At 37.8% G+C, this 19,874-nt stretch overlaps 1 protein-coding gene and 1 non-coding gene across 2 annotated transcripts in view; both read left to right on the forward strand.

The window, feature by feature from the left end:
• LOC115218942 (calcitonin receptor-like) overlaps window positions 1-19,874 on the forward strand; it is a 227,046-nt gene that overhangs the window by 198,604 nt on the left and 8,568 nt on the right. The window contains exons 9-12 of the mRNA XM_029788967.2: window positions 964-1,049; window positions 3,267-3,402; window positions 15,243-15,284; window positions 15,551-15,685. Of these exons, the coding sequence (XP_029644827.1) occupies window positions 964-1,049; window positions 3,267-3,402; window positions 15,243-15,284; window positions 15,551-15,685 (399 nt within the window). The remainder of the gene's footprint in view (window positions 1-963; window positions 1,050-3,266; window positions 3,403-15,242; window positions 15,285-15,550; window positions 15,686-19,874) is intronic.
• On the forward strand, window positions 9,856-9,964 carry LOC115220562. Its single transcript, XR_003882552.1, has one exon. It is a non-coding gene; the product is annotated as a U6 spliceosomal RNA (small nuclear RNA).

The raw sequence follows: 19,874 nt of genomic DNA on the forward strand, positions 1-19,874 counted from the left end.
GTCTTTAGATGGAGCAGGTTGTTATGAACCACCTAATATGATCCTCAAAAGGCTGTAATTTCGCTGGTAGTAAACCCAGATGAAAAACATATACAAGCGAGGTTACAACTTAGACACGTTTATTGTGGCCACACGTATATACACAATGGAATGATAAATAGAATGGTTGGTGTATAAAAGTCATAGTCTTCTGTGCTATGCTCCTATCTGCTAGCTGGTGAGTGTTGAAAGAGAGGCTAGATCACATCTTTAGAGTTCGAGGTCCCAGTGCAGAAGAAGGAAGAGATGAGGTCACGTGTCTGAACCTTTATGTTGTGTTACGCCCTCTATCTCTGTATAGCCAGCTTGTTTACCCGCTGTCAAGGGGGTGGGTAATGCGCCTACAAGTCCATCCTCAGCTTGCTTCATATTCTGCATCCTACGACTTTTATCTGACAATGTTCCAGAGCATGCCCGCGTCCCAGGCTCTTAATTGGTTCTTTTTGACTTTAGGTATACTTTTTCCTACTATTTTATATAGCACTTTACATAACTTGCTTTCAAACTCTTCATATATTAACCTTTCAGAAGCAGTAGGTCACAGAACCCTCGGTTTCTTGTGAGCACTGTCGGATACATCAGTCTCATAGCATGTAGTTTCTCATTGAGAAGTGATCTTTACTGTAGAATGTATCGATGTGGGGAAAAGAATGTTGTGTTATAGAACTACTGTTGGGAAGCCGGCTACCCATGAATTATAGAAGACTTTATAACTACTATATCATTTATCATTTTAATTTATAGCTTTCTTCATTGCAGTTTAACTTATTGATCTGATGTACGGAAAAACAAAAGAATATTGAAAAATCAATATATTTTTTTCAACTATTCGTTTTTAATACATCACATTGTTTCTGGATGCGTTTAATTTGACGCTTGACACTTTCTGTCTAATGACTTTATTTTTATCTTCTTGATTTTCAGTGTAGTTTTATCCTCAGCATCAATATATTAAGAGTGCTTATTTCAAAATTGCGAGCAACAAACACAGATCGTTATCACCAAATGAGGTATGATATTTTTATCTCGCTTCTTTCATCATTTTGTTGTTCATGTTCTTGTTCGATTATTTATTGTTGTTGGTCAACAAAGTCAGCCCTGATGGAGAAATCAAAGCACTCCAGATAAGACCATCTCATTTTCTCTTCAGGATTACAATATCTAGCATGTCTTTTTTAAGGTGGCAGGATGTAATTTGAGGAAAATTTTGCTGCTATGTCTTGCAGATTACGTGACCACGTTGATACTCTCACGTTACCTCGTCGTTGTTGTTGCCGTCGTTGTCGTCGCCGACGGCAGTGGTGCCGGTAATTATTTCTGTTTAATTGTAATTATTCAAGAAATATGCACAGTGAAGATACAATATTGTTATTTGCAATTGAAATGTTATATTGATACGCCAAGTCGTTCATGTATCGTCTAAATCTACTTAACTGAAACGTGAGATTTCAACAGCATATCATATTCAAGAGAAACAATCTGCTGGACGACGATTCTCTTTCCTTTGTATCAATATCCACGAAGATTCCACGAGAGAAACTCTCATATTGGCTTTTGATGCAAAGTGCACTCCTGTTCATATCTCTAGCGGGGAGATAAATCCCCACTACCCCCAGCGCCGAGATCACCAGATCACACACACACACACCCCCACACACACACACACTCACTCACTCACTCATTCTCACCCACTCACTTTCGATAATTATGGGCGAAATTGATTGTTCAGCAGTGACGTAGACAGAGTGTGTGCCGCGCCCCTCCTGACCTCCAACTCTATACACATCGTATGTATATATATATATATATATATATATATATATATATATATATATATATATAATATATATATATATATATATATATATATATATATTGTCTTCACTCGTTGTCCTTTCAACATTTCAGCTGTAAGGACGATAGATACTCTAGATAATGTTATGATAGTTCACACAACTGAAAATATTGATATTACATTGTTAGACATTTAAAATATTCTCTGCTAACGTAGTAATTAACGTTACTGTCAGTGCGTGACGTTCCTTAAGAAGAAACTTAATATTGTCATCAGGTGTGAGGAAAAGAAAATGACAAATCTAATCGAGCTGACGGTTTCCCATGAAGATTAAATGGACGCCGCTCAGACTCGAAAGATTGTATGGTATGGATGTCTCGGCCAAAGGGAAGACACTGGCTTGTAAGCGAAACATTATTCAATCGAAGTGGAATGGAAAAGATTCCTTGAAGGCACTATGCGGTGATTGTTGTGTCATTAAGCCTAACTCAATATAAAGCAAATACCATCATGAGCGGTATCCAAGCTACAGTGGAGAAGACAAGCCACTGGATATGGTTGAGAGATTATGAGCAATAGCTGGACGAATATTGAGCGAAGCCAAGGAACCAGTTGATCAAGCAAGTAGGGCCTCATCTCAGTGAGGGTGGCCGGTAACCAATAACGTCGTCGAGAGGACGGCTCCGAAACAGTGCGCATTGTCTGCCGGTAACCCCATAAGGCTGCTTGTATCCGGTATGCGGAGCTTTCAACTAATAGCACTTGTATGCTCCACTTGAAACGTGTACTACTTTGAAAATCACCAAAGGCTTCCAGCTTACAGCTTACCCCGACACGAAACGCAAATAGGAAACTCTAGTACTAAGCTGAAACCTTACATACTGTATTCAGTATAAATTATACGTCTAAACCCTAACATAACATTGTCTTTGACATTATAGTTGTTGCTTAGCGTCTCATCAGCCTTAATCGAACAAACATGTAACTAAGAGCGATTTCACCTTTTTTAGGCATAGTATTTATCGAAGATATTTCAAATTATCGATTTCAAATTTTGGCACAAGATCAGCAGTTTCGGGGGAAGCAGGTAAATCGATTGCATCGACCCCAGTATTCAACTGATACTTATTTTATCGACTACGAAAGAATGAAAGGTAAAGTCGAACTTGGCGGCATTGGAATTCAAAACATAAAGTCAGAAGAAATGCCGCTAAGCATTTTTCCCGGCGCGATAACCATTCTGTTATCGAATGTATCTTTTCTTTTTTAAAGCTGTATGGTGTGATTTTAGAGAGATTTAGTTGCCGTTTCTAGTCGATCGAACAACCATATAGAGAAGCCCTCATTATTGTATGTCTCCGTTGTTTTTCATTATGATATGTAAACTGTTTCTTTGATGGAAAAAAACTAACAAAAGTTTATTTCTCTGCAGGCGCAGTATACGTGCCATCCTATTCTTAATACCCCTGCTTGGACTACATTTTTTGATTATGCCCTTACATACGGCAAAGGGCTCTCAAATGGAATACATTTACAGTATCTTTTCAGCCATTCTCATTTCCTTCCAGGCAAGTACTTTTTTTTTACTTCATGACACAATTCTTTATATTTCATTTATCTTACTTTCTTGCTTTGATACGAAACCAATTTTTCAAAAGAACATTATCGTCTCATTGGGAAATCTCAGAAGAGACAATTGTCTTTTTGAGGATCTCAAGTCGAACAATACTCTTTTCTTGATAAACTCAAAGAGAAGAGTACTATCTTTTGGGAAATATTAAATGTGACAGCACAGTGATATTAAGACGCCGGTGATATTAAAATAAACAGTGCTGACTTCAAGGGGATGCAAAATAAAATGCACTATGTTCTTGAGAATTTTAAAATCAACAGTCGTCTCATAGGTGAACCAAAAGTGGACTATCTCCAATAGTATCTCAAAGTGAACAGTACTCATTTTGTCTGCCTACTCGAAGCATTTAATAATTGTTTTAAATTTTGGCATAAGGCCAGCAATTTTAAGAGGTGGGCGAGTCGATTACATAGACCTCGTTATTTGACTGGTACTGTGTTATCAACCCAAAAGTATGGAAGGCAAAGTTGACCTGAGCAGGATTTGAACTCAGAACTTAAAGAGCCGGAAGAAATACCTATTTCTTTACTACCTACAAGGGGCTAAACACAGAGGGGACGAACAAGGACAGACAAACGGATTAAGTCGATTATATCGACCCCAGTGCGTAACTGGTACTTATTTAATCGACCCCGAAAGGATGAAAGGCAAAGTCGACCTCGGCAGAATTTGAACTCAGAACGTAACGGCAGACGAAATACGGCTACGCATTTCGCCCGGCGTGCTAACGATTCTGCCAGCTCGCCGCCCAAATAATAATCATTTTTTTTTTTTTTTTCAACTATAAGCACAAGACTTGAAATTTTGAGGGGAGAGTGCTATTTTTAGACCCGCAGAAGAATGGAAGTTAAAGGTGACCTCGACTAGATTTGAACTCAGAATATAAAGAGCCGGAAGAAATGCTGCTAAGAATTTTGTCCCACACACTAATGATTATATCAGCTCGCCGCCCAGATAATAATAATCTTTTCTACAAGGCCCGAAATTTTGGGGGAGGAGGCCAGTCGATTAGATCGACCCCAGTACGCAACTGGTACTTAATTTAGCAACCTCGAATGGATAAAAGGTAAAGTCTACCTAGGCGGAATTTGAACTCAGAACATAGCGGCAGACGAAATACTGCTAATTATTTCGCCCGGCGTGCTAACGATTCTGCCAGCTCGCCGCCTTAATAATAATAATGATGATGATGATAACTTTTATATATAGGGAGTTAAAATCGAATATGGTAAAGCAGGCATATATTTTAACTGAATTTTCGTTATCGCGGATCTGCCTTATCCAATATTGAGTGCAGATTTTCCATACCATGACTCATTATTGGTTGATGTGAGAAGACAGTGGCTTCTCGACGATGCCACCTCCTTATCAACTCTTACGAAGAATTCTACTGTCGCTCCTGTAAGTCCCTCTTTCTTCGTTGCCGTTTCAGGGGGCCCGTATCACGCATTGCTTGCTTCTTTTCCAGAGCTTACTGACTGGTCGTTTAAACCAACCGAGCTTGTTCACTCAACGAGACATTTCATCTCCACGAAGGGACCTCATGTTTTTCCCGTCCTCGGCGGTTGGCACCGGACAAGCTTAATGCTGATCGAACTGAATTTGAACATAGGCTCCAGCTTGGACTTATTCAACCATCCACGAACTCATGGGTGTCTCCTTTACACATGACAAAAAATGTACTGCAGACGTTCGACCGGTTGGTGATTTCAGACGCCGCAATGCTGTCACTACCCCTGATAGATATCTTTTACCTCATCTTCAGGATTTTTCATCTGCTTTACATGGATGCACCATTTTTTTTCCAAGATTGACCCAGTGGTGTGTGCATACTCTAAATACCAGTGGACCTGGCAGACCCGAGAACAGCCGTGGCCACTCCATTTGGCTCGTTCGAGTTCTTATCCATGCCATTTGGACTGCGCAATGCCGCCAGCACTTTCCAGCGGTTTATTGATGAAGTCGTTCGTAGGATAGGTTTCGTTTTTGCTTACGTGGACGACATCCTCATAGCCAATGACACAGTTGAACATCATTATCAACACCTATCTCAGTTGTTCCAGCGTCTCTGGTCGTACAATATCAAGGTCAACCCTGCAAAGTGTGTTTTTGGTACAACTTCTTTGGAGTTCCTAGGACATCTTATGACAAAGGAATTCGGCCTCTGCCGACGAAGGTAGAAGCGATTCAGCAACTTTCACCCCAGCCTCATTGAAACAGTTACGTCATTTCCTAGGGTTGATCAACTCCTGTCGTTGCTTCATTCCTAACTGTGCGGACAAGTTGTTTCCCTTCACTCAGATTTTGAAGGACAAGAAAAAGAAAGATTCTCCTATTTCTCTTTCTTCTGGCGCTTTGCAGTCTTTTGAATTCCGTCAAATCTCATCTTGTTCAAGTTTCTTTGCTCGCTCATCCTATAGCGAACGCAGAACTATATTTAACTGTTGATGCCTCTCAAAATGTGCCGTTCGCGCTGTATTGCAACAGACGATCAACAACCAGACTCAGCCACTAGTGTTTTTCCCATCCAACTGAAACTAGCCGAACAACAGTATAGCACTTTCGATAGAGAGTTGTTAGCTGTTTATCTTGCTGTGAGGCAAGGAGTTCACGATATTCACGGACGTGAAAGTCGAGAGTTCACGATATTCACGGACCATAAATCGCTCCCGTTCGCTCTACAATCTAAGTCGGAGAATTACTCACCGAGGGCATACAGACACTTGGACTTCATTTCTCACTTCACCAATGACATACCAATATACCTGCTGATGTTTTGTCTTGGCTTCCTCTGTGTTCCTTTTCGTCTCCTGCAACAATTCATCTGGTTACCATTGCTTCAGACCAGCCTTTCTTGAATTCGCTCGATATTTCTTCTGCTAAGTTTTCCTGCTGCAAGTTTGAGTACCTTCCACTTCCGTCGGCTGAGGAGAACATCCTCTGCAGATTTTCCACTGGTTCACCCAGACCGCTCGTTTCTGATCATCATCGTCGCACCATCTTCGATGTTCTGCATTCGTTGTCACATCCAGGCATTGCTGGCACGGTGAAGCTTATCACGGCCCGATTCTTCTGGCCTGATATGCGTCGTACAATCACCGCTTGGGTGCGTTCTTGCTTGCAGTGTCAGCGTTCCAAGGTGCATAGGCACGTCCGTGCTCCATTGGGATAATTCAGTCCGCCGGACACTCGCTTCCGACACGTCCATATTGATCTCGTTGGTCCTTGGCCAATCAGTTCCGGTTTCACGTACATTTTGACCTGTATCGATCGGTTCTCCCGATGGGCAGAGGCCATGCCTCTGGTAGATATTACTGCCGAGTCTGTGGCTAGAGATCGCATCTCAGGTCGGCTTGCTCGCTATGGCTTCCCCTCCAGGATCACCACTGATCGTGGATACCATTTCGAAGCCTCCCTTTACTGCGAACTGTCATAACTACTGGGTGTACAATGCATTCATACAATAATTACCACTATGCCTCGAATGGGATGGGGGAAAGATTGCATAGGCAAATAAAGGCTGCACTTCGCGTTACTCCAAATCCACAACGATGGACCTAATTTCTCCCTATCGTTCTCCTAAGTTGCCGGTCTGTTGTTAAGGCGGATTTGGGCTACTCCTCAGCCGAACAACTTTGGTGCTTTCTGATCAAACGTTGGCACCAGTCGACTCACTGCATCCGAATCCTGCATTGTACATCACCAGACTTTGTTCTTACTTCTCGTTTCTGCCACCCATGGCACCACGTGACCAGTCTATTTATTCTGCTGTTCTAGCGGATATCTCTACATGGCATGGACACGTTTTTTTTGCGAAAAGATGCTGTGAAAGGACCCTTTACACCGCCCTACTCAGGCCCTTTCCGTGTGCTTTCAAACACACCAAAACTTTTCACCGTGGACATTAACGGTCGGAAAGAGACTGTATCTATTGACAGAGTAAAGAAGGCTTCCTCTGAAAGTATTAGTTCTACTACCTGACACACCTGTCACACTCAACAACAACTTCACATCAGCCCCAAACATCTTTACATGCTTGCAAACAACATTCGCAAACATCACATTCCACTCCACCTTATGTCACACGATGTGGTAGAACAGTAACTTGCCCACATAAACTGTCCAAAACTATCTATATTTAATCACCTTTTCGAATTTACATAAACTGTGTCTGTCGATGCACCACCTGTTTTGAACAAACTGTACAGTTTAACAAACTGTACAGTTTAACAAACTGTTTTGCTGCATTTTCTCTTTGCATATTTTATTACAAGTATTTCGTATGTTTTATGCGTTTGCTTTTACATGTTTCTGTTATTTTATACGCATAATCTTGGGTTTGCATGCATTGTTTACATATTGCCATCTTCCATGATTTATCCCTTTTCCACGCTCTTCGTGTCTCTGTTCTTCCTTGTGTAACACGGGCAACCACATTGCCTACAGTTTAACTCTTTGCCTGCTTGACCTTTTTATTCCTTTCGGCCCGCAGGAGGGTAATGTAGGCAACACTTTTTGAAACAGGTTTGTAGTCCGCAAAATATTCGTTGGGAGTCAGCTACAGTTATCTCCCCTGTCGAATGTTCTAGAACATTCAATGCAAACATTGGCTAGCTCCCCCTTTGCTAGCATACAGGGCGTAACTGCTAAACCACACACAGGAAGGCGTTAGAAGCAATATCGCCTACTTAAGAGCGAATTCCAAATGAATTCCTCTCTTGCGACGAGGTCAACATCAGAAAGAGAGCTAGGTACACGGATTCGATATTCATTCCTACCAGCAACTCGCTATGGTATCCTACGCCTAGTACCTATTTGAAAATAATTTTTATAGTTTGAATTCCTCCTATTTTCTCACTGTCATCGTGGAATATGGTAAGATGTTCAGAACCTTTTACTTCAATCCCAGATAACTTTATTGAACATTGTGTACTCACTGTGTGAATTAGTTTGTTATGCATCTGAATAAAGCCTTAGATACGAAGTTGTTCACGCACGGATACAAGTGTTGTTGTTACTTACTGCATCAGAGGCATTTCACAGTCAGTCTAGTCATTAAAGTGTTGATAACTTCATTAGCGACTTACTTCGCAAAACTGTCAAAGACTAACTATAACTTTGTTACCACATCGTGTCTCTGACATCTCGACACATCGAATCTGTTTCATGTCTTTATGTGCAACAACACACGCCTTCTAACAAGACAGCTTTCGTATTTAGCATTGAAGAAATGATCGTGCACCGATTTCACTGCTAACACGTCAGTCACGATGCCTTTTCTAATCTGATTCCAAGCCAGGCGCATTTAGAGAACCCATTTAGTATGGCCTTTGTTGAGCAGAGAAAACGTACGAGAAGTCGTATATTTTGGTCTCGAAGAGGGGATACTCGAATTTTCTTGATTAGAATGACCTTGAAAAGCCACTCCTAGAACGTTGTTGTCTACTCTGTTACAGAAAATTTCCACGTCTCTTGAAAAATGTTTAAGGGTCGTGTATACTTCTGATAACGCTTTCAGTAGGAGTATGCTGGTATTTTAGGGCAAAACTTCCTTGAGCCCTCTCGTTTTATTTGTATTTTTCCTTTTTGTTATATATTCCACCAACTCATTTGTATTTATACCAGTAACGTTGCGAAGTAGAGTTTTTTTGTGTGTGCTTGTTCGGTTGTTGGTATTGCTTGACAGGCATTTTGTTTTTTAACTCCGAGAGGTTGAAAGTAAAGTTAACGCGAGATTTGAACCCAGAAGGTAAAGAATAGCGCTGGTTAATAATATCGGTTTCAAATTTTGGCACAAGGCCAGCAGGTTTTGGGGAGGGGTTGCATCGACCCCAGAGTTCAACTGGTCCTTATTTCATAAAGCCTGAAGGGATGAAAGGCAAAGTCGACCTCGACAGAATTTGAACTTAGAACATAGGGATGGACGAAATGCCGCTAAGCATTTTGCCCGGCGCGTTAACGATTCTGCCAACTCGCCGCCTTCGCGTTGGTTAATAATCCTTTCTATTATAGGCACAAGGCCTGAAATTTCGCGTTGGCAAAGAAACATCAGCAATTAGCTCACCACAACTTGTCTAAATTTACACGGGATACACAAGCCAAAATTTCATGGCACTACAAGACAAAATTCGCGTACAAGAACTCAGTATCAATTACACTTGTCGAATGCTTAGTTGATACATATGTATGTTAACATTAAAGCAGACAGCTAACAACAACGAGAGCTAAAATCTACGTGATTGCTTGATTTGCACGAAATAATTGCCGAATTGTTCTCAAATCGTACGCTACTGTCTTAAAAGGGAACAAGATGCATTAGATAATGTAATCCTAAGTATGCTAAAAAAAAAAAAAGACGGGATGGTTATAACTAGAATGCCATTAATCCGAGATCTGCTCGATTAATTACATGTCCTAAAATTGGAACACTAAAGAAATGAGTAGCATGGCCTCTGCGCAAGGATGACACGCAAAGTCGTGAAGCGTTCGATATTTTTAAATAGCGGTGCTCCAACATGGCCACAACTCGCAAACTGAAACGGGTAAAAGAATGTAAAAATAAAAGAGTAATAAAAACAATAACAAATAAACAATAGTCTTTGTATATTTTCTTTATCTGAGTTTCATGCTGTACAGCATATCGGGCTGTCCTTGGACAGCTTCAGTAGCACATCAGTTGTATTCTTTGTAAAAAAAAAAGAGTAATAAAAACAATAACAAATAAACAATAGTCTTTGTATATTTTCTTTATCTGAGTTTCATGCTGTACAGCATATCGGGCTGTCCTTGGACAGCTTCAGTAGCACATCAGTTGTATTCTTTGTAAAAAAAAAAGAGGTGGGTTCTGTCGGAAGATGTTACTAACCTCTCGTTTAAACCTTTTCCATTACTAGAGAAAATAATGTTATAAATGGTCAAACCCCTCTCCAAAGCGCAAGCCCTTCCCAAAGCGCAATGGACCCGTTTACCAGAAAGACAAAGAGAGAGGGAGAAAAGAATAGCCCCCAGTAGTTCATTGCTAAATTTTATTTATCATCCTTGTAATGATGAAAGGCAAGGTTGACTTCAGTAGGATTTCGACTCAGAAGACAGAAAACATCGATAAACACTACATGCCATTCTATCCAAAATCTATCGACACTTCTATTTCACCGCCTACTAGCCATAAATTGCTTCATTTAGCTTTCAGTGAAATGAAAGAATATCTGTTGCAAAACCTATTTGAAGAGCCACATTGATGGCGATTCTTAAACTAAAGATGTTTAACTTGTCTTTGATGTTTGTAACACGGGGAAAAACGATGATGTGGTTATCATGTTAATTTGATGCTAACGAAAAACCAAGTTGAGCAAACAGTAACTCTCATTTATATAACACCAATTAGAAATTCTATGATGTACATGTAATGTGAGAAGCAAGATAATAAAGTTAAAAGTAGCAAATAAATACACACACACTCATGCATGTAAATATACATGTATGTATGTATGTATGTATGTATGTATATTAGCGACGGAAGCAGTATTAGAACCAAATGGCAATCTTTGACAAACTTAACGTGGATGTCTTATTAGAATACCGAACACTGCATTATCAACTTTGAGAGAACCTTTCAAATAGGCGTTTGATGCATAAAAGCTCAAACATAAATTAGAATAATCTGTTATGGGCGCCAGAACTCCCATACCACGTGATTTTAGTCTACTGGCTATTTGTGATATCAGTGTCTGAAAAGATGTTAAAAAGATCTGATTTTTCTATATATCGTAGCAGCGAGATTTGCCTAGTATGCAGTGACCGGACGTCTCCTACTGATGATGTCGGGTATAATGAAATCACATGATACTGGATTTCCGGTGCCCATACTGCGTGAATAGTTTACTTAGAAACATGTCAATAAGGATCCCAAAAATTCTAACTGAAATAATTTTTAATGATAACCCAGTTAATGATGTTGATAAGATTGAAAATAGAATATAATTTTGATATTACTAAACTTGATATGCTACTTAACCAACTTACTATCCCTAATCATATTAATACAGCTGTCATTGATAAAAGTATAAACTCTAAGCATCTAAATACACCACTCTCCATGACAAATACTAAAGGATAACGTATCTCATAAACAAATTGCTGACCATCACACTTACAATCCTAACTGTAATATATTGTGGAAAATAAATTATAGAAACACTAAGAATAGAAGAAAATACTCTTCAACTAAACATACAAGTACCACCAAAAATAATTATTATAATTCTACAACATACTATCAAAGTATCGAATATAATAAGCAAATTAATAATCAATGCAATCTATAATAAATAATTATTTGTTATACAATTCTAATTTATAAACTAAAATAGATAAGAAAAATAACTTTAGTATTTTCTGGTATCAATAGCAATATTCATAACTAGCTGAGCCTATGCCGTCAAAATTGATGGCTAATTGTAATATTTTAAATATAAATATGAATGGTGAATCAAATTAATACACTTGTCAATGTTATCTAGTGGTTGTCTTTTGAGATGTGACATCGCGCATCGTTTGTTACTGAAAGAACGCTGGTTCACACATACATTCACATACTTCTTTTGTACACGCATACACACATATACTCACACAGAGCTGAAACTCTGATTTTTCTTTTCAGTGTTGAATGTTCACCATCCCACTTCTATTGCACACACACACACACACACAAACATTCACATACCTGCCTTTTACATATACACACATATACTCACACTACCAGTTTGACATTACCCCTTCCTTAGTCATCTATCACCCCTTCCTTCCTAATTCATCTATCACCCTTCCTTCCTTAGTCATCTATCACCCCTTCCTTCCTAATTCATCTATCACTCTTCCTTCTCTATACATCTATCATCCCTTCCTTTCTAATTCATATGTTGTGACAGAGAAAAACACAAGAGTATTACTACAGTAGATACTTCCCAATCTAGAAATGCTAATTGCCTTTTAATAATTCACTTTCTGAAGTAAATAATTATTCTTTTGCTATTCCAAACGTAGGTACTAGAAAAAAAAAAGGCCCCAGAAAAGTAAATATTCCTTGGTACAATGTTCCATTTTCATTGAATGTTAAAGCAAAAGTTCCACAGTTGCTTAAAATACTTACGGAAAATTTTCGATCACTGCATAAATTATCATATCTTTAATAAGTCGATTATTAAACTATCTTATTCTACTACATATAACCTAGCCTCTATTAAAGCGACTTTAAATCGCTCTAAGCTACTGTCATCTTAGTAATTGTATGGGCACCGGGGGAACACTGTTAAAAACTTTGTTGGAGAACTTGGAATTGACATGAAGGTAGAACATGCTAAAAAAACTGCTCTATTGGAGACAGCCAAAATTCCACCATTTTCTTTACTCTGATCGCTTCTGGTGATAGGCCTTTGTGTCTGAAATATATAAATGTTTCTAAACCTTTTCCCTTTTTGCATTGTAAGAATCTCTCCGTCTTCATTATTTTGTTATTTTACTTCTTTATCACAATATTTCAACCAAGCTTTTACGCTCTTCTTTTATAATACAATATTGTGATACACTTGTGCATATTATTTTTTCTGTACTTTAAATGACTATTTTGTACTAGAACAGGCTAAATTCTTCTTTTGTACTAGAACAGGCTAAATTCTTCTTTATAACTCCTCATAACTTTTTTATACTTTGGAATTTTCAGAAAATTTTTGCGAATTTGTGTTCTACACGCGGGAAGTCATACGACTATGCAAAAACCAAAACAATTTTTTTTGTGGGTGTAATTTAAGTTGCTATTTTTAGCGCATCCCTCGACCACTTCATACCATCCTCGTTTGTTAGTCACTCTAACATATTGATATTTTTCAATATCTTTCTCCCCATAAACACATTTAATGGTCTTTTGCTGGGATTTAAGCCAAAATTTCGAACTGTCCATATTTTAAACCGTGATTTTTTTTTTAAATCGAAAAATTAAAACAATTTTTTTATGCATGGTCGTATGAATTTCTGTGTGTAGAACAAAAATTCGCAAAAAAGTTTTTGAAAATTCCAAAAAATAAAAAAAATTAGTATATGCCGTGCGTAAAGCAGAATTCCTCCCTAGAACAATTTTGTAAAAATCCAAAACTGTATGAACTAGATTGAACAATTTCCTTTCTTTGCTCAGCTAACTGACATTTGAAAATTTAATTCGCATTGCATGTCTATTGTTGTACGTTATTAAATTCACTACAAGCATAAACATGCATTTGTCCTGGTTCCTTAATTTCATTCGTTTGTCTTATTACAAACACACTGGAGGATAGCAGTGATTGACTTCCTTGAATTTGAACCTGCAATGTTTAAGTTTGAAAGTCACAACTGTTGGCATATAGCATTTATCATATTTGGTAATGTTGATCAGAAATAACTGTCACTAGCGATTGACCTGAGTTATTTTAGCCAATATCCGTCAACTCTATTATAACGCCTACAGTCATTTTTTCCCCAGTTAATCATCTTTGGCATGAGTTTTATAGATCATTAACAGACCTTTAGGGGGCTAATTTTCACTTCTAAAAGTCCCATGAAATAATCTTTTATCTTTTACTTGTTTCAGTTATTAGACTCCAGTACTTATTTTCTTTTTAAGCCTGGTACTTATTCTATCGGTCTCTCAATACTCTCAATACTATTTCTCCCAACGTCACCGTCTCCGCCAAATTTTCCAGTTGCTTCGACTCCACTTGTATGATGATTTCCAATGTTTTTCCTTTATATCCTCCTTCCTTCGTCTCTGTGGCTTGGAGGACAGCCACCTCTTCCTCACTACCAGCGAGGACGGCTGCCGCAACCCAAGCCACTTCTATATCGGGTGGGATTCCTTCTACCCTCACCTTGGAAGTCTTTCTTCCAAGGTACGTGGGTAGAAGTACTACTTCCTCTGTTCTCACCGTTGTACTCGCCAGTCTCTTTGCCTCCTCCGCTGTCCTAAACTGGACAACTACCGTCCCATATCCATTTCCTTTCGCTATGTATATCACTTCTTTCGAAAGCCCCTTCAATGCTTTTTCTACTTTTTCCAACTCCATCCGCTCCACCTTCCTACCCTCCACTGAGTACACCATATTTTCCATGACGCTTTCGGAGGCAATAACTTTACATCATCGCCCACCTTCTGTGTCATCTTACACAGCTCCTTCAGTCCGGCTAGGTCCACCTCGCTTTTCTTCACCTCTGCAGCCTCAGCAAAACTCTTTACTCTTTCCAAATGCTTGTCCATTACATTTACCGCCTTAACGAGCTCCTCCTCCGCTGAGGACAGCTCATACTTCGCGAGAAGCAAACTTCTTACCACACAGCCACACCTGCACCTATTCTAGAATTACCACTGTATTCAGTACTCTGTATAAATGTGCCTTATTGCTATGTGTCTTTACGCCCACATATAAACATTTTTATCCCCTAATTTTCTATGAGATTATTATTGATGTAACCGGAGGCTTTGAAATATTTCAGCTCTCATCTTTTGATAATCTTATTGGTTCTTGATTCACACATCACAACACAGTGCATGTTATGTATATAAAAATATTTAGTGTTATCAATAAACATTGTAGAAGATAAATCTTTCCTCTCATTATTATCGATCATACGTGTTAAGCATAACATACCTGCCTTTACAAGCATGAATGAAAACAGGTTAAATTAATATTTTTGCTGTTTAATACCAGTAAAACGAAAAACAAATATACCTTTTTATTTTGTTTTTAATAGGGTTTATTTGTGGCTATCCTGCTCTGTTTTGTCAATGAAGAGGCAAGTATTATAAAATTATCAATTATTTTTTCAAATAAAATCATGTGATTCGTGTTTAAAACAATAATTTTATTAGAATGTAAAGGTCACTGGAGTAGACCCTTGGTCCAGATTAAACTATTATGTTCTGATTGTTAATATGTCAATATATTACGACCGCTAAATCGTATTTAAATTACATATCTAACGAATGAGTCCTTTTCTCTGGAAATCATCATCCTATTTATGAAGTTATTTACAAATTCTTAACGTGTCTTTATTTGCAGGTGATATCAGTAGTAAGACGGAAAGTCAATCAATATTTGCTACATTCTGGTCAACTAGATATTAGACAGTCAAATATATCTTCAGCTATGGAGAGTACAGCTCTTTCACCTAAGAAACCTATTAGTCATGTTGACGTGAGTTTTAATTTTCTTTTACATCTTTAAACCCACGATTTGCTTTCAATGAAAGAATTCAATGTCGAACTATTCATGAAATCTGTTGCATGATGTTAAGCACGTATACATGGTTATTGCAAATTTGAACAAGAGAAAGAACTCTAAACGAAAATTAATGACACGAAAATGCTTTCGAAATAATACTTGTATTTAAACACAACCATTACTTTGGTTAGGGTGTTTGGTGTTTGATTCCATTTCTAAATATTCTCCCGAACCAATTTTATTCCTTTGCAGTTTCTTTTGGTTGTTTTTACACATTAATTTTGGCTGACATTTATTTGATGGACAAGAATTGTTTCTACCAACGATTTCTCGTTCACTGCCACAGCAGTATCTTCTCACCTGGTTTATACAACTCAAAACCACTTCTGTTTAAATGTCTTTGGATTATATAGCTTACTAGACAGAAGGATAGATAGATAGATACGCACAAACAGGGCTGTTCGAACTTCTAGTAAATTTTATGAGGAGTAATGAGAAGAACGATTGATGCGTAGATGAATGGGTCAATTCATGTTTACGCTTGTAGATTAACAACAAGGACTATATATTTTCAGTGTTGCTGAGGCTAACCTACATCTGTGTATGCCAGAGTTGGCCAAACTTGCTTAATGTAAGAGCCACGTTCGATAAAGTTCAGATGTTTGAGAGCCACCAGACATGAACAAAATTTGGTGGAGCCGGAGAACAGTCACCTCCATCCATAAAACTGACCTTTCCGATTTTTTTTTTCGCCGGATTCCTATGTTTTCGATGACGGAGATTCCGAATATGCAAAAGACCACGTTTTCAAAATTTTTAATTCCCCCCTTCCCCCAACATTTTTTATTTTAAACTTTTTTTCGAAATTGTTTTTTCAAAACTACGTGGAAAAATACGAAGATTAAGAATATGGGGGGGGGGGCAAATTTTAATTTCAAATTTTTTATGAAAACTCCGAAATTGATCCGCACCCCCATTCCGATGTGTGGGTCAATTTTGGAGTTTTTCATTAAAAATTTGAAATTAAAATTTGCTTTCCCCACCCCCTATATTCTTATCTCCGTATTTTTCACGTAGATTGAAAAAGAATTTCGAAGAAAGTTAAAAATTAAAAATGATGGAGGGGGAGAGGGGGAAATTTAAAATTTTTCAAACGTAATTTTTTTGCATATTTGGTATCTCCGTCATCGAAAACATAGGAATCCAGTGAAAAATAAATCGGAAAGGTCAGTTTAGGAGATGGGTGGTTAACTGTCCTTCAGTTCCACCCAAAATTTATACATATGTTTTTGTTACTCATTTTGTTACAAAAATTCTATATAAATATTAAGAAATCTATGTAAGCAATAATATTTGTTCATGTATGCAGATTTTTAAACTGTTAATTTGTATCAGTTTCAGTAATCACAAAATACACACATATATATTACCAAATGTTTTCAAAATCTTGACTGATGATTGTTTTAACTATATTGAGCATACTTAATGTGGTAATGAACTACGGTAACGTCTAAGAAAAATGTACAAATTTGCATTTCAGTAGCATAAAATTAAACTGCCAAAAAGGAAAAAAATTATATTTTTAATGATATTTATTTGTCTTAGTAAATATCTGGTCAAAACATGGAGGAAAATATGTTAAAAAAAAAAAAGCAAACCAATAGAATTTGAGATATTTTAATCAGATATCACCTTACAAAATTACCATCTTATAATATTTTTATGAGAAACAAGACAGCGAGCTGGCAGAAACATTAGTACGATGGTTGAAATGCCCAGTGGTATTTTGTCTCTCTTTACGTTCTGAGTTCAAATTCCACTGAGTTCGACTTTGCCTTTCATCCTTTCGGGGGTCAATAAATTAAGTGCCAGTTGTGTACTGAGGTTGATCCAATCAGCTTGCCCCCTCCCCAAAAATTTCACGTCTTGTGCCTAGAGTAGAAAAGAATATTTTTATGAGAAACTCACATCAACCATAAATAGATTTACAAGAAAGGCAAAGTAGGGCTTCAGCTTCCACAAATCATCAAACCTGGTTAAGAAATTATCAAGTAGTCCTTGTAATTTATGTTTGTATTCTTCCCGTTTGTGGTCTTTTATTTCAATACCAGAGAATGTATTTACTCTCCAACTGAAACTGGAGAAGTGACTGAAGTTTCTTGAGAATATATCTCTTTCAAAAACTCTTATTTTATTCTGAAAGCTGAAAATTGCCTGAATGAGATCAGAAACAATCTTATTCTTGCCCTGGAGTGCCAAGTTAAGAGTTTGTAGATGATTCAGTATATCAGTAAGGAACATTAGATCTTGCTTCTATTCATCATTTTCCAGCTGAGAATAGGATCTTTTTTTTCTTTAAGAAAAATAATAAAAAGCTCCAACAAATTAACAAACCTACTCAAGACATTGCTGGTTGACAGCCACCTCACAATGCAGTAGAAAGAGACATCACTGGGTTCATCTTCAAGCTCCAGTTCTTCGATAAAATTTCTGAACTGTCATTTAAGCATATGAAATTGACAATTTCAAGGACAGATTTCATAACATTTTCATACTTGAAGTATCTCCCTGCCAGGTGTTCACAATGAATAATGCAATGAACAGGGAGAAACTCTGTAAAGTTGGGATCATTTTTCATAAGTGCAATTAATCCTACATTTTTCCCCACCCTTGCAGGTGCTTCATCTGTTGCAACACTTACGAGTTTATTCACTGGAATGTCAGCATTTGTTGAGGTTCTGTCAAGCACATTTTTATTGTCAACACCATGAGTTGTTTCATTTAATGCCACAAAGTCCAACATCTCTTCTTTCACATCAGAGGAAACATAACGAATAAGTACTGCCAGTTGCGGGTTGTCTTATATGTCTGTTGATTCGTCAAGAGCTAAGCTGAATGCAAGAGAATTTTTTAAATCATTTCACATTTTTGCCTGCAATGTCAGCACCGATCTGAGAGATACGTCTCTCTGCAGTGTGGCAGAAAACTGGTGCTTGTGCTATTAGTCGCTGAAGTCTTATGTTATTTGGATCTAACACTGCAACAACTTCAGCTATATTCTTCTTAACCATCAGGATATGGGCGTTTAGCACTAGCAATATTCCATGACATAACAAAACTGGCTTCAGTCATTGTATCAGCTTCCTTACTGAATGTTGTCAACAGTGTCTGCTGGCTATTTAGTGACGATTTTAACACAGTTAACTTGATTTTCCTTAATTCTGATTTAGCTAGATAATCATACAAAAAGTTTTTGTGATTTGTTTCATAGTGGTGTTTCAAGTTACTGAGTGACATATGGCAGATAAGGCATTAATGGTGAATGCAAAATCTTCTTCCCATTCTGGCTTAAAATTTCTGTTTTCATCTTCATATTTTCGTTTCTTACAATTTGAGGAGGCCATCTTCCTTCACAAAACTTTCAAACACTTATAAACAAAACTTGTATCCAAAGTGTACCAACTAGGTCTGCACAGTTCAACATCTTGTGTTACACTACATTAATGTACATGATGTGAGTACAATTGGGCCTAGACTCATTTAGCCACTTGTGACTGCTCTCACTCCCCCATCACACCCAAACCTTTAATCCCCTTACCCATGAAACTTAAGCTTCTGACATTCTTCTGTAACACTTGCTGACCAGAAATTTCTTTAATCCTCCTGCCTCCCACCATTCCTTCCCTTAGCAGTAAAGAAAGCTTCACTCAGATCTAGCATTAAAATTAGGATTTAAATTCTTAAATATTTTTACTAACCATGAACACTGAAGTTACATTTTAATCCAATGGGATCACAATTCATACCCAGTAAATAATTATGAAGCTTCATATTTTTCTTATTTGCCTTTAATATTAACTGTGATGAAAAAAGGTGCTGAGCCAACTTATTTCTATGAGCGGCATATTAAATATCAAAGAGCTGCATGTGACTTGCGAGCTGCAGTTTGGCCACCCCTGGTATATGCCCTGATTTGCTCGGTGTGCCTATCATTCTTCAGAGAAACAGCAGTATTATTTGTCCAATAAATGATTTTCCCCTCCACAACATTTTAAGGCCTTTAAGTCTTGTTAGTTCTCACACAAATGGCCAGTTCAGAACTTGCATTTCAGAATCTCTGTTTTTAGGCCAGAGCTACTCAATGTTTTCAAAATGGCCAGAT

This window comes from Octopus sinensis, linkage group LG1, assembly GCF_006345805.1.
Source record: "Octopus sinensis linkage group LG1, ASM634580v1, whole genome shotgun sequence".
NCBI classification, from domain to species: Eukaryota; Metazoa; Mollusca; class Cephalopoda; order Octopoda; family Octopodidae; genus Octopus; species Octopus sinensis.